Source organism: Pristiophorus japonicus, chromosome 1, assembly GCF_044704955.1.
Source record: "Pristiophorus japonicus isolate sPriJap1 chromosome 1, sPriJap1.hap1, whole genome shotgun sequence".
In the NCBI taxonomy this organism is placed as follows: Eukaryota; Metazoa; Chordata; class Chondrichthyes; family Pristiophoridae; genus Pristiophorus; species Pristiophorus japonicus.
The window spans coordinates 312,106,136-312,120,211 of record NC_091977.1 but is presented as its reverse complement, the minus strand read 5'-3'; the positions used below and the strand labels follow the sequence as shown (position 1 = coordinate 312,120,211).

The window sequence follows — 14,076 nt, the reverse complement described above, 5'->3', positions numbered from 1 at the left end:
GAAACTTGTCATGCTGTAATAATAAACTCGTCATGCTACAATGATAAAATTGTCATGCTATAATAATAAACTTGTCATGCTGTAACCTCCCCCATGGAGGTGCTGCAGCTAATGATGACACTAGATAGTTAGTCCCATGTGCACTATAAGTGATCAACTACTTTATTCTTAAAAATCTTGGACCTCTATGCAATTCCTCTCTGCACATCTTGACTTCCTATTGTTACATTTTTGTCACATTTTTGGACCTTTTGCCATTACAGACTCCTATGTCCATGTTGGCACGGGCTCGATGGGGCGAATGGCCTTCTTCCGTGCTATACCCATTCTATGATTCTATAATGGGTTCTACTCGAGGCTCGAGAGGTCAAATGGTCTACTCCTATTCCTGATTCTTATGTAAATTTGTCACTCTGACTGCACAATCTGGTTGGCAGAAATCATTCAAAATACTTGCTGAAAGTTCTTTTCATCCACTATTTTTTCTCAGTATTTGAAATTTCTAATATTCAAAATAAACTTTGAGACAAAATCTAAAAAAAAACAAAATGACATATTCCACATAATAAAATGTATCCATTGAATTGTCTTTTGCATTTTTAATGCCTTCATTACATTTTTTACTTGATCGCCTTAGTATGTCCCAAAAGCCTGTGCGTGGACTTGATATTTTTGTCCAGAGCTGTGTCCCTGTGAGCTGAGTTGAGATTATGCAGCCTGAGCATTTACTGTGTATCTACTTACCGAGGATGCAACAACATCATGTCAGTCAATTGTATCGACAGAATATTTTTCTTTAGTATTTAGCACTTACCGATCAGTTGCTTTGCTTCCAATAAGTTTGTAAAACAAAGGGACAATTTTCAAAAGCTTTCGTGAGACAAAATTTATTTTGCGATTCTTTTAAAAGAAAGGTTGTAGCTGTCTCTGTGTGAACAAATAGTGAAATGATACCTGTTGTAGTTCTTGTTTTGGGTTCTATCCACTTTGAAAAATATATTAAGCTGAAGGGTGATGTGAGGGGGAAAAAGTCGTCCTTCATTTAAGATAAAAACGCAAAATACTGCGGATGCTGGAAATATGAAGTAAAAAACAGAAAATGCTGGAAATAGTCAGCAAGGTCAGGCAGCATCTGTGGAGAGAGAAACAGAGTTAACCTTTCAGGTTGATGACTTTCCTTCACTTAAGGTTAGTTTCACAAAACATCAGTTGAATGTTGAAACCAACTAATTATCTCACATGTGTCTCTATACCTATTCTGCTAAAGTTACGATCAACAAAGCAGGAGAACTCCCATGGAAATTCAACTCCCTGGGACTTTACCGCATCTTTCTTGCTTTCTTAAAACAAAATTGCAAAGTACAAGTATGCAGTTTAATTTTACTTTTGGTGCTATCACAAACAAAGCCTTTTTTGGTATAAGAAAAACACACAAAAGGAAGACTGAAAGCACTATGGGGTAGTTTTTTTTGACTGTGGCAAGGTATCTGGCCCATCACGGCCAAGAACGTGGAAATTTACTCTTGAACGCGCCCACAACTGTTCTTTGTTCAAAATATGAGTATTGTACTAACAGTTTTGTGGCAGATTGATATTCCTCATTTTGTTTTTGTTTATAGGTCATTAATCATAATCTGCTTGAGTTTAATACCAAAGATAAGTGTCAGAGTCCGGTTGAAAAAAACAGATTTCCACCAGTACCACCGTACTTGGAGCACCAGGATCAATACCGATTCTCTGTCGTGTGAGTGCTGCTTTAAGACTTGCCATTCTTAAAAATAGTCCGGACTTCACAATACGTGCTTCTTCTCTCCAAAATTTCTGACATTACTTTTACTTAAGTTATCCTTTTGGTGCGTACAACCATGTTTAATTGGTTCCCTTTTTATCTGTTGGGAAGCTCAAAGCTGGGGGATTAGGGTGCCTGTTCATTGACTGATTTTTCTGTCATTGAGAGATCAGTGTTAAAAAAAATCATGTTAATTAGATTAGCTGAATACAAAACCAAAGAAGTTAAAGTGCCATTGTCAAAAAAAAAGCAAATCCTACCTTTAAATACTGAACGTGTGAGAAAAGCGCATACGTTCTTGGCTTAACAAACTACGGTAATGTTAGAAAAAAAATCATACTAGTCTTAGATTTAACTTGTTATTCTTGGGTTTCATTTCACACATTACCATTTAAGACCCCTCTTTGAAATTAATTCATTTTTGTACATCGGAGTCTATGTTATATAGTTTGGAACTGCAAAATCTTAAAGACTTCCAGTAGCTGATAATCATGCTACCTTGATATGTAACATTACAGTCGAAGTAAAAGTATATGCTAAACCCAGCAAAGGCATCCTTTTTGCAATGTATAACATTGAAGCAACTGCAGGCAGCTCTTAATTGCAGTTGCCAAGTTCAAATCCTTAAGAAGTCTTTGGGGGTTGGTCTTAATTTGGCAAACTCGGTAACAGCCTCAAAATGGCATTGGTAGACTTACAACCCCCCGAACAATAACACTCGGCCCAAGGGAGGCTGAAATACCTGCCTGTTTCAGACAGTAGGCCCCAGTACATAGGTTCCCAGTTGCCATTTTAGAAGAGAACTGGTCAGAGTGTGCCCTCTGCAACCTCTGACCAGTTTCACTGGTGATTGAGCCAAAGAGGCTCTGCAAAGGTAAGTTTTTGAATTATTTTTGTGGGGCCAGAAGGAGCAGGTGTGTTCCTCCAGGTCCCAGAATAATAATCTGGGTCGCAGACGCTCCAGACTTGTCCCATCTGTTCCTCCTCCAATTGCGATTATGATACCGCTGCCCCCGACTTACACTGCCTGCTCCTCCCAATCATGATTATGATACCCCGCCCTCGACGTACCATGGCTACGCAGCCTCTGGGCCACCTGAATCGAGCAAGCTGCATCGGGATGCTCATTTAAATGAGGTGTGGGACTCAAAATGGGTACGGCCTATTTGCCGTTTCCCCTCCCTCCCCCTCCCCAGCCCAAGTTGTCTTAAAGCACCCCACAGCGCATAGCTTTCTATCTGTAGTATATTCCTATGTGCTAAACCAAGGGATGAAATGCCTCTACACATTAAAATAAATGCATGTGCTAAGTTTGCATTGAGGTGCAGTCATTTTGTGCTGTAACAAGAGCGAGCTCAAATCTTTACTCAAGCTGCTACGATTGCTCCTCGGAATCAACTCAGTTCTGGTTAAAGTACTGCGTTACACTGTAGACATAGAATTCATAATGGGAATACCTGTATATTGATGCTATGAAGAGGAGGAGTATAATGAAGAAGACATGGAAGATTCTATATTGGAGGCTCTTAAAGCCAAAGATATCTCTTCCCTACGTGAAAGCACTCACTCACCAGTGCCTACCGACCAAGAACGTCTTAATTTCACAACCCCAAAGAATGAGGAGGGTGCACAGTGAGAGGAAGATCACAACTGATAGCCCAGAACTTCCAGGAAATAAAGGCTGATTCACCAAATAACGTCACTTCATACCGACCCACTCCTTCCCAAAGTCCCTCACTTACCAAGACTTCTGCCAAAATCCTTTGCAAGACAGAAGTCTACATTTCCCCTGCTGTCATCCAACTCACGAAAGTTGAAAGCATACTCAGAAATGAACTCTGAACTCTATGTGAACAATAACATTTACCAGGAAGTGCCAACATAATCCATTTCCCTTTCTACAGTTGCTTCTTAACACTGTGACTACCCTTTGTGGTAGCTTATTGCTATGAAGCGCCCCCTGAGTAAGTTGAGGTTGAGCGATGGGTGGCTGGCATCACCTCCCTGGAGCCTTGGAGACGTGAGGTGACTCTTGCCTCAGGGTAGCTGCTGCCCCAGTTGGACCAGTTGCCAGCAGCCTTACACTTGCAGTAACAAAGGGCGCTGGGCCCAAGTCTGAAGCTCCCTTGTGGTGATGGCATTGGAAGGCAGCATTCATAGAATTATAGAAATTTACAGCACGGAAGGAGGCCATTTCAGCCCATCGTGTCCACGCCGGCCGACTAAGAGCTATCCAGCCTAATCCCACTTTCCAGCACTTGGTCCGTAGTCCTGTAGGTTACGGCACTTTAAGTACACATCCAAGTATTTTGTAAATGTGGTGAGGGTTTCTGCCTCTACCACCATTTCAGGCAGTGAGTTCCAGATGCCCACTACCCTCTGGGTGAAGAAATTTCCCCTCATATCTCCTCTAAACCTCCCCCCAATTACTTTAAATCTATGCCCCCTGGTTGTTGACCCCTCTGCCAAGGGAAACAGGTCCTTCCTATCCACTCCATCCAGCCCCCTCATAATTTTATACACCTCAATCAGGTATCCCCTTAGCCTCCTCTGTTCCAAAGAAAACAGACCCAGCATCTCCAATCCTTCCTCATAGCCAAAATTCTCCAGTCCAGGCAACATTCTTATAAATCTCCTTTGCACCCTTTCCAGTGCAATCACATCTTTTCTGTAATCTGGTGACCAGAACTGCACACAGTACTCCAGCTGTGGCCTAACTAGTGTTTATACAGTTCAAGCATAACCTCTTTGCTCTTGTATTCCATTCCTCGACTGCTAAAGGCAAATATTCCATATGCCTTCTTAACCACCTTATCTACCTGGCTTGCTACCTTCAGGGATCTGTGGACCTGCACTCTAAGGTCCCTTTGTTCCACTACACTTTTCAGTGTCATACCATTTAATGTGCATTCCCTTTCCTTGTTAGACCTCCCCAGATGTATTACCTCACACTTATCCAGATTGAATTTCATTTGTCACTGTTCCGCCCACCTGACCAGTACATTGATATCTTCTTGCAGTTCGCAGCTTTCTTCTTCGTTATCAACCACACAGCCTATTTTAGTGTCATCTGCAAACTTCTTAATCATACCCCCAACATTTAAGTCCAAGTCATTGATATATACCACAAAAAGCAAGGGACCCACCACTGAGCTCTGCGGAACCCCACTAGATACAGCCTTCCAGTTACAAAAACACCAATCAACCATTACCCTTTGCTTCCTGCCTCTGAGCCAATTTTGGATCAGTTTACTTTACCCTGGATCCCATGGGCTATTACTTTCATGACCAGTCTGCCATGTGGGACCTTATCAAAAGCTTTGCTAAAATCCATATACACTACATCATATGCACTGCCCTCATTGACCCTCCTAGTTATCTCCTCAAAAAATTCAAACAAGTTAGTCAGACACGACCTTCCCTTAACAAATCCATGCTGACTGTCCTTGATTAATCCATGTCTTTCAAAGTGAAGATTTATCCTGTCCCTCAGGATTTTTTCCAATAATTTTCCCACCACTGGGGTTAGGCTGACTGGCCTGTAATTACTCGGTCTATCCCTTTCTTCCTTTTTAAACAAAGGTACAACATTTGCAGTCAGCCAGTCCTCAGGCACCACACCTGCAGCCAGAGAGGATTGGAAAATGATGGTCAGAGCCCCTGCTATTTCCTTTTTTGCTTCTCTTAACAGCCTGGGATACATTTCATCCAGGCCTGAGGATTTGTCCACTTTAAAAGCTTCTAAGCCTCTTAATACTTCCTCTGTCACTATATTTATCTCATCTAATATTTCACACTCCTCCTCCCTCATTGCAAAGTCTGCATCGCCCCTCTCTTTTGTGAAAACAGATGCAAAGTATTCATTAAGGATCATACCCACGTCTTCTATCTCCACGCAGATTTCCTTTATGGTCTCGAATAGCCCCCACCCTTTCTCTAGTTATCCTCTTGCTCTTAATGTATTTATAAACATCTTTGGGTTTTCCCTGATTTTACTTGCCAACATTCTTTCATGCTCTCTCTTTTCTTTCCTGATATCTTTTTTAATTGCACTTCTTGTACTCCTCTAGAATTTCTGCAGGATTGAGTTCTCGGTATCTGTCATAAGCTTCCTTTTTATTCTTTATCTTAGCCTGCATGTCCCTTGACATCCAGGGGACTCTAGATTTGTTAGCCCCACTTTTTTTAAGGGAACATATTTGCTCTGTATCCTCAGGATCTCCTCCTTGAATGCCCCCCACTGCTCTGCCATTGCTTTACCATCAATTAGCTGTTTCCAGTCCACTTTGGCCAATTCCGATCTCAGCTCACCAAAATTGGCTTTACCCCAACTGACAACTTTTATTCCTGGTCCACCATTGTCTTTTTCCATAACTACCCTAAATCTTACTGAATTATGATCACTAGCACCAAAATGCTCTCCCACTGATACCCCTTCCACCTGCCTCTCTTCATTCCCCAAAACCAATCCAGGGTTTGTTAAATAGTGGCTAAAGAAGTTCTCCTGAATGCATTTTAGTTATTCCGCACCCTCTATACCATTCACACTACCTTTTTCCCAGTTAATATTAGGGTAGTTAAAATGCCCCATGATTACAGCTCTATGAGCTCAATTTTCCCCAAAGCTTTTTTTTGGCATACTTTAAGAGTTACGCCCATTTTGTTAGGGCCCAAGTATGCCAAAAAAACATTTTCTAAGTTTCCCCGTTGGATTTCTTCATTTTGGCAAAGTCTAACCTTTCCTTTAGTTTAGGGGGTGGAGCCTTGATCTGCGGCAAAAAGATCGGGTTGCCACGGTAACCAGGGACACAATGCAGGCTGAGGCTGCAAAGTGAAACATACAGCCAGCTCGCAACACATTAAAACACATTGCATCAACTTAAAAACACATTCAAATATATTGCAGCAACTTACCTCCAATTATTAAAGCTGGTCCCGCTCCCCCGCCTCTAGCCCTGGCCGAAGGACTTGCTGGTCTATTCCCCCACCTGACCCTGGCCCCGAGTGCCATGCCGGTCCGCTCCCCCGCCCCTAGCCGAAGAGCTTGCCGGTCCGTTCCCCTGCCCGACCCTGACCCCGAGTGCTTTGTTGGTCTGCTCCTCCACCCCTATCCCAGGCTGAGTGTCCTCCTGGTCTGCTCCCCTGCCCCTATCCCAGGCTGAGTGTCCTCCTGGTCTGCTCCCCTGCCCCTATCCCAGGCTGAGTGTCCTCCTGGTCTGCTCCCCTGCCCCTATCCCAGGCTGAGTGTCCTCCTGGCCTGCTCCCCCGCCACTATCCCAGGCTGAGTGTCCTCCTGGTCTGCTCCCCTGCCTCTATCCCAGGCTGAGTGTCCTCCTGGTCTGCTCCCCTGCCCCTATCCCAGGCTGAGTGTCCTCCTGGTCTGCTCCCCTGCCCCTATCCCAGGCTGAGTGTCCTCCTGGTCTGCTCCCCCACCACTATCCCAGGCCGAGTGGCCTCCCATTCCGCTCCCTCACCCTATCCCAGGCCGAATGGTCTCCGCACCTAACTACACCCGAAAGGGTTCCCCCCACCCCCTCTCTCCACTCCCCACCCCCTTTCTCCCCCCACACCTCTCTCCCCAACCCCCCCCCCCCCTCCACTTCTCTCTCCCCCTCTTACCTTTCCTGCTGCTGCACTTACCGATTTCTTTAACTCTCCAGAAGGATTTCTGCAGAGGCCACATATGCTGGCCTAAGCAGAACTGGAGTAACTCTCAGCTGGCCAAACTTGCTAATGACCAGAATTGGCGCAGGTGGCAGGTTACGCTCCCTTTGGCTGAAAAAAAAACTTACCTAAAAAATCATAACTAACTGAGTTACTCTGGTGCAAATTGATTGGGGAAACTGTGGTTTTTAACAGGCCAAAAAAAGCAGCCTACTCCAAAAAAAAGGAGCAAATCACCGGGGAAAATTGAGCCCTATAGTTTTTGCACTTTGCAGCAATTTGCCTACATATTTGTTCTTCTATCTCCCTCTGACTGCTTGGGGGTCTATAATACACTCCCAGTAGTGTGATCGACCCTTTTTTGTTCTTCAATTGAACCCATATGGCCTCGTTTGATGACCCCTTTAACATATCATCCCTTCTCACAGCTGTAATTGTTACTTTAATTAACACTGCAAACGCCCTCCTTTTTTACTCCCCTCTCTATCCTGTCTGAAAACCCTGTAACCAACATTAAGGAAGAAGGTTCTTTGCCATTCTCCAGCGAGACAGCTTACTTCTTGAAGACCACTAGTGCTGAGCACAGGTTCAGTGTCACCATGGACTGAATAGTCCCAAACAGATCTTGAAAGCTTTGTACAAGTGTGGCATTTAGGCTCACCCTCAAAAAGAAAAGAAAGACATGCATTTATATAGCGCCTTTCACGACCACCGGATGTCCCAAAGCACTTTCCAGCCAATGAAGCACTTTTGAAGTGTAGTCACTGTTGTAATGTAGGAAACGCAGCAGCCAATTTGTGCACAGCAAGCTCCCACAAACAGCAATGTGATAATATACAGGGAGGTGATGCCAGCCACCCATCGCTCAACCTCAACTTCACAGCAGTAATAGATTAAGTAAGCTGACACAAAGGTTAATCACAGTGTTAAATACAAAGCATATATTGAAGCTTTATAGTTGCTACTCTGTCCTTAGAAGCTCTTCCTGGCATCTTGATGCTGCAGACCTCTCCTGGGCTATCAGAGTCTTCAGGGTATTCTGCAGGTCATGAGAAACTTCCTGCAGTGTGCAGATGTGTGTAATGGACTCCTCCCACTTATTAACTCCACCATATGTGTGGATACTGTTGTGTATGCATGCCTGTTTACTGTGTGATGTCTGTAACACTGTTATGCCACACTGAATATACCCTTACACTGTACACACCTTACCTCTACACCAGAGGGTGCTGCTGCTGGAGACCTAAGGGTTACCTGCACACAGCAGGTAACCCAGCATAAAAAGGAACTCACAGCTTGTTGTCCTCACTCAGGAGCTGCAAATAAAGGACTACAGGTCTACACAGTTTAAGTATCACCCTGCCTCGTGCAGTCATTACTATAGGTGCCTACATACATTACAGATACTATCTCCACTTTCTCCACATGAGATTGATGCTGCCTAATCATAGCTCTTTCAAGATGGGGCCCCCATGATCTATGTCTCTAGGCTTCTCAGCATCCTCCCTCTCTTCCATTCCCAGGTTCTCATTCTCATTGGTGCTTGGTGACTCACCTGGCGACAACCTGGCAGACAAACAATTCCTCACAAGTGCTGGTGCCTGCACAGGTAAACTGGCAGGACAGAGTTTGGTGAGGACATGGCAGCAGCTGTGGATCTGGACATGTCCAAGCAGTCATTCGAGTAACTGACCTCTTCCTCCGAGGCACCTCCCCCGCCACCCGCCATGATATGAAAGACAGGAAACGTTTGTTGAGCTGGGCAGACAGTGACAGTTACATTTAGTGGGCGAAGACATTGCAAACTTTGAGAAAATACATATGATGACAATTGCTCAAACTTCTCTTGCCAGCTTGTCTCCCACCTCTCCCTCTGCGACTGGCCTCTGCACACCTGCCTATTAAGTCCAATGCTTTGTGCGGAATGAGAGTTTTGAGGGAAAGTGGTCCTCTGTCGGTTGTCTGTCCGTGCCGCTGGTAGTATTCCATTTTTTCCTTTGGAGGGAGGAAAGACAGTATGGTTCATGATGTTGCTATGCAACACCACATCCCTCAGCAAACAGCCTACATTGAAGTACATGCACGAGGCAGGAATCTCAATTCAACTAACACAATCATTCCGGGGTTTGAACTGACACGGCCCAGGGAGAATTGGCAGTTGTGTGCTGCAGGCTGCACGACATAGCAACGGAAAGAGACGTAAACCTGACTCTGAATTAGAAGCAGCAACAAGCTATGTCTCGGGAGCAGATGAGAGCTGCTAGCAGAAGCAAAACAGCTACTGTAGGAAGCAGTGCAGGTTTGGCAGACTCGTGACAAAGTTGTTCCAGTGAGCCCTGCTTTTGTGCAGAATTGGATACTTTTTTCTCATTCTCTTCTTGTGCACTTTTTCTTCTTCTTCTTCATCCAGAAAACAGAAATTTCAGAAAGAAACCTGTACTTGGCAGCTAACTCAACTAGTTCCTGTCTTTTTTGGGAGAAGCTAAATTAAAGTCTTTTTGGGAACAAGGTGGCTTCAAGATGACGAGCTCATTGAGGGAAGAGTACCTGGTCAAGAATAAGGTTAATGAAAAGTTGTGGGGTATCTATGTGGGTGGGACATGCCTGTGGGTGGGACATGTGCATGGGTAGGGCATTCGTGTGTGTGGGACATACGTGTGAACAGCATGTGCGGTAATCGTACCATCAGTTTGTTGGAGGTTGTACCGACATACCATAGTATTACACTATATAGAAACATAGAAAATAGCTGCAGGAGTAGGCCATTCGGCACTTCGAGCCTGCACCATCATTCAATATGATCATGGCTGATCATGCAGCTTCAGTGCCCCATTCCTGCTTTCTCGCCATACACCTTGATCCCTTTAGCTGTAAGGGCCACATCTAACTCCTTTTTGATTATATCAAATGAACTGGCCTCAACAATTTTCTGTGGTAGAGAATTCCACAGATTCACAATTCTCATCTCGGTCATTAATGGCTTACCCCTTATCCTGAGACTGTGACCCCTGGTTCTGGACTTCCTCAACATCGGGAATATTCTTCCTGTATCTAACCTGTCCAATCCCGTCAGAATTTTATATGTTTCTATGAGATCCCCTCTCATTCTTTTAAATTCCAGTGAATATAAGCCGAGTCGATCCAGTCTTTCTTTATATGTCAGTCCTGCCATCCCGGGAATCAGTCTGGTGAACCTTCGCTGCACTCCCTCAATAGCAAGAATGTCCTTCTTCAGATTAGGAGATCAAAACTGTACACAATATTCAAGGTGTGGCCGCACCAAGGCCCTGTACAACTGCAGTAAGACCTCCCTGCTCCGATACTCAAATCCTCTCGCTATGAAGGCCAACATGCCATTTGCCTTCTTCACTGCCTGCTGCACCTGCATGCCAACTTTCAATTACTGATGTACGATGACACCCAGGTCTCGTTGCACCTCCCCTTTTCCTAATCTGTCATCATTCAGATAAAATTCTGCCTTCCTGTTTTTGCCACCAAAGTGGATAACCTCACATTTATCCAAATTATACTGCATCTGCCATGCATTTGCCCACTTACCTAACCTGTCCAAGTCACCCTGCCGCCTCTTAGCATCCTCCTCACAGCTCACACTGCCACCCAGCTTAGTGTCATCTGCAAACTTAGAGATATTACGTTCAATTCCTTCGTCTAAATCATTAATGTATATTGTAAATAGCTGGGGTCCCAGCACTGAGTCCTGCGGCACCCCACTAGTCACTGCCTGCCATTCTGAAAAGAACTCGTTTATTCCTATTCTTTGCTTCCTGTCTGCCAATCAGCTCTCTATCCACATCAATACATTACCCCCAATACCATGTGCTTTAATTTTGCACACTAATCTCTTGTGTGGGACCTTGTCAAAAGCCTTTTGAAAGTCCAAATACACCACATCCACTGGTTCTCCCTTATTCACTCTACTAGTTACACCCTCAAAAAATTCTAGAAGATTTATCAAGCATGATTTCCCTTTCATAAGTCCATGCTGACTTGGATAAATCCTGTCACTGCTTTCCAAATGCGCTGCTATTACATCTTTAATAATTGATTCCAACATTTTCCCAACTACCGATGTCAGGCTGACATATAATTCCCTGTTTTCTCTCTCCCTCCTTTTTTAAAAAGTGGTGTTACATTAGCTACCCTCCAGTTCATAGGAACTGATCCAGAGTCGATAGACTGTTGGAAAATGATCACCAATGCATCCACTCTTTCTAGGGCCACTTTCTTAAGTATTCTGGGATGCAGACTATCAGGCCCTGGGGATTTATCGGTCTTCAATCCCATCAATTTCCCTAACACAATTTCCTGACTAATAAGGATTTCCTTCAGTTCCTCCTTCTCACTGGACCCTTGTTCCTCTAGTATTTCCGGCAGGTTATTTGTGTCTTCGTTAGTGAGGACAGATCCAAAGTATTTGTTCAATTGGTCTGCCATTTCTTTGTCCCCCATTATAAATTCACCTGATTCTGACTGCAAAGGACCTACATTTGTCTTCACTAATCTTTTTCTCTTCACATATTTATAGAAGATTTTGCAGTCAGTTTTTATGTTCCCTGCAAGCTTACTGTCATACTCTATTTCCCCCCTCCTAATTAAACCCTTTGTCCTCATTTGCTGAGTTCTAAATGTCTCCCAGTCCTCAAGTTTGCTGCTTTTTCTGGCCAATTTATATGCCTCTTCCTTGGATTTAACACTATCCCTAATTTCCCTTGTAAGCCACGGTTGAGCCACTTTCCCTGTTTTATTTTTACACCAGACAGGGATGTACAATTGTTGTAGTTCATCCATGTGATCTTTAAATGTTTGCCATTGCCTATCCACCGTCAACTCTTTAAGTATCATTCGCCAGTCTATCCTAGCCAATTCACGTCTCATACCATCGAAGTTACTTTTCTTTAAGTTCAGGACCCAAGTCTCTGAATTAACTGTGTCACTCTCCATCTTAATAAAGAATTTTACCATATTATGGTCACTCTTCCCCAAGGGACCTCGCACAACAAAATTGCTAATTAATCCTCTCTCATTACACAACACCCAGTCTAGGATGGCCAGCTCTCTAGTTGGTTCCTCGACATATTGGTCTAGAAAACCATCCCTTTGACACTCCAGGAAATCCTCCTCCACCGTATTGCTACCAGTTTGGTTAGCCCAATCTATATGTAGATTAAAGTCACCCATGATAACTGCCGTACCTTCATTGCACGCATCCCTAATTTCCTGTTTGATACCATCCCCAACCTCACTATTACTGTTTGGTGGTCTGTACACAACTCCCACTAGTGTTTTCTGCCCTTTGCTGTTCCGCAGCTCTACCCATATAGATTCCACCTCATCCAAGCTAATGTCCTTCCTTACTATTGCATTAATCTCCTCTTTAACCAGCAACGCTACCCCATCTCTTTTTCCTTTCTGTCTATCCTGCCTGAATATTGAATGCCCCTAGATGTTGAGTTCCCAGCTTTGGTCACTCTGGAGCCATGTCTCCGTAATCCCAATTACATTGTATCCGTTAACAACTGTCTGCGCAGTTAATTCATCCACCTTATTATGAATGCTCCTCGCATTGAGACACAGAGCCTTCAGGCTTGTTTTTTTAACACTCTTTGTCCTTTTAGAATTATGTTGTAACATGGCCCTTTTTAATTTTTGCATTTGATTTCTCTGCCCTCCACTTTTACTTTTCTCCTTTCTACCTTTTGCTTCTGCCCCCATTTTACTTCCCTCTGTCTCCCTGCATAGATTCCCATCCCCCTGCCATATTAGTTTAAACCCTCCCCAACAGCTCTAGCAAACACTCCCCCTAGGACATTGGTTCCGGTCTTGCCCAGGTGCAGACCATCCGGTTTGTACTGTTTCCACCTCCCCCAGAACTGGTTCCAATGTCCCAGGAATTTGAATCTCTCCCTCTTGCACCATCCCTCAAGCCATGCATTCATCTTAACTATCCTGCTATTGCTACTCTGACTAGTACATGGCACTGATAGCAATCATTAGATTACTACCTTTGTCCTACTTTTTAATTTAACTTCTAGCTCCCTAAATTCAGCCTGTAGGACCTCATCCCGTTTTTTTACCTATATCGTTGGTACCTAAATGCACCACGACAACTGGCTGTTCACCCTCCCGCTCCAGAATGCTCTGCAGCCACTCTGAGACATCCTTGACCCTTGCACCAGGGAGGCAACATACCATGCTGGAGTCTCGACTGCGGCCTCAGAAACGCCTATCTATTCCCCTTATAATAGAATCCCCTATCACTATAGCTCTCCCACTCTTTTTCCTGCCCTCCCGTGCAGCAGAGCCACCCATGGTGCCAAGAACATGGCTGCTGCTGCCTTCCCCTGATGAGCCATCTCCCCCAACAGTATCCAAAGCGGTATATCTGTTTTCTAGGGAGATGACCACAGGGGACTCCTGCACTACCTTCCTACTCCTGCTCTGTCTGATGATCCCCCATTCCCTATCCGCCTTTGTAACCTTTACCTGTGGTGTGATCAACTCACTAAACATGCTCTTCACAATATACTCAGCATCGCGGATGCTCCAGAGTGAATCCATGCGCAGCTCCAGTGCCGCAATGCGGTCTGACAAGAGCTGCAGCT

At 44.4% G+C, this 14,076-nt stretch overlaps 1 protein-coding gene across 1 annotated transcript in view; it reads left to right on the top strand.

Moving 5' to 3' along the window:
- Window positions 1-14,076, top strand: part of ofcc1 (orofacial cleft 1 candidate 1) — a 322,692-nt gene that overhangs the window by 111,530 nt on the left and 197,086 nt on the right. Inside the window, exon 10 of the mRNA XM_070880295.1 lies at window positions 1,620-1,744. Coding sequence (XP_070736396.1) covers window positions 1,620-1,744 — 125 coding nt within the window. The remainder of the gene's footprint in view (window positions 1-1,619; window positions 1,745-14,076) is intronic.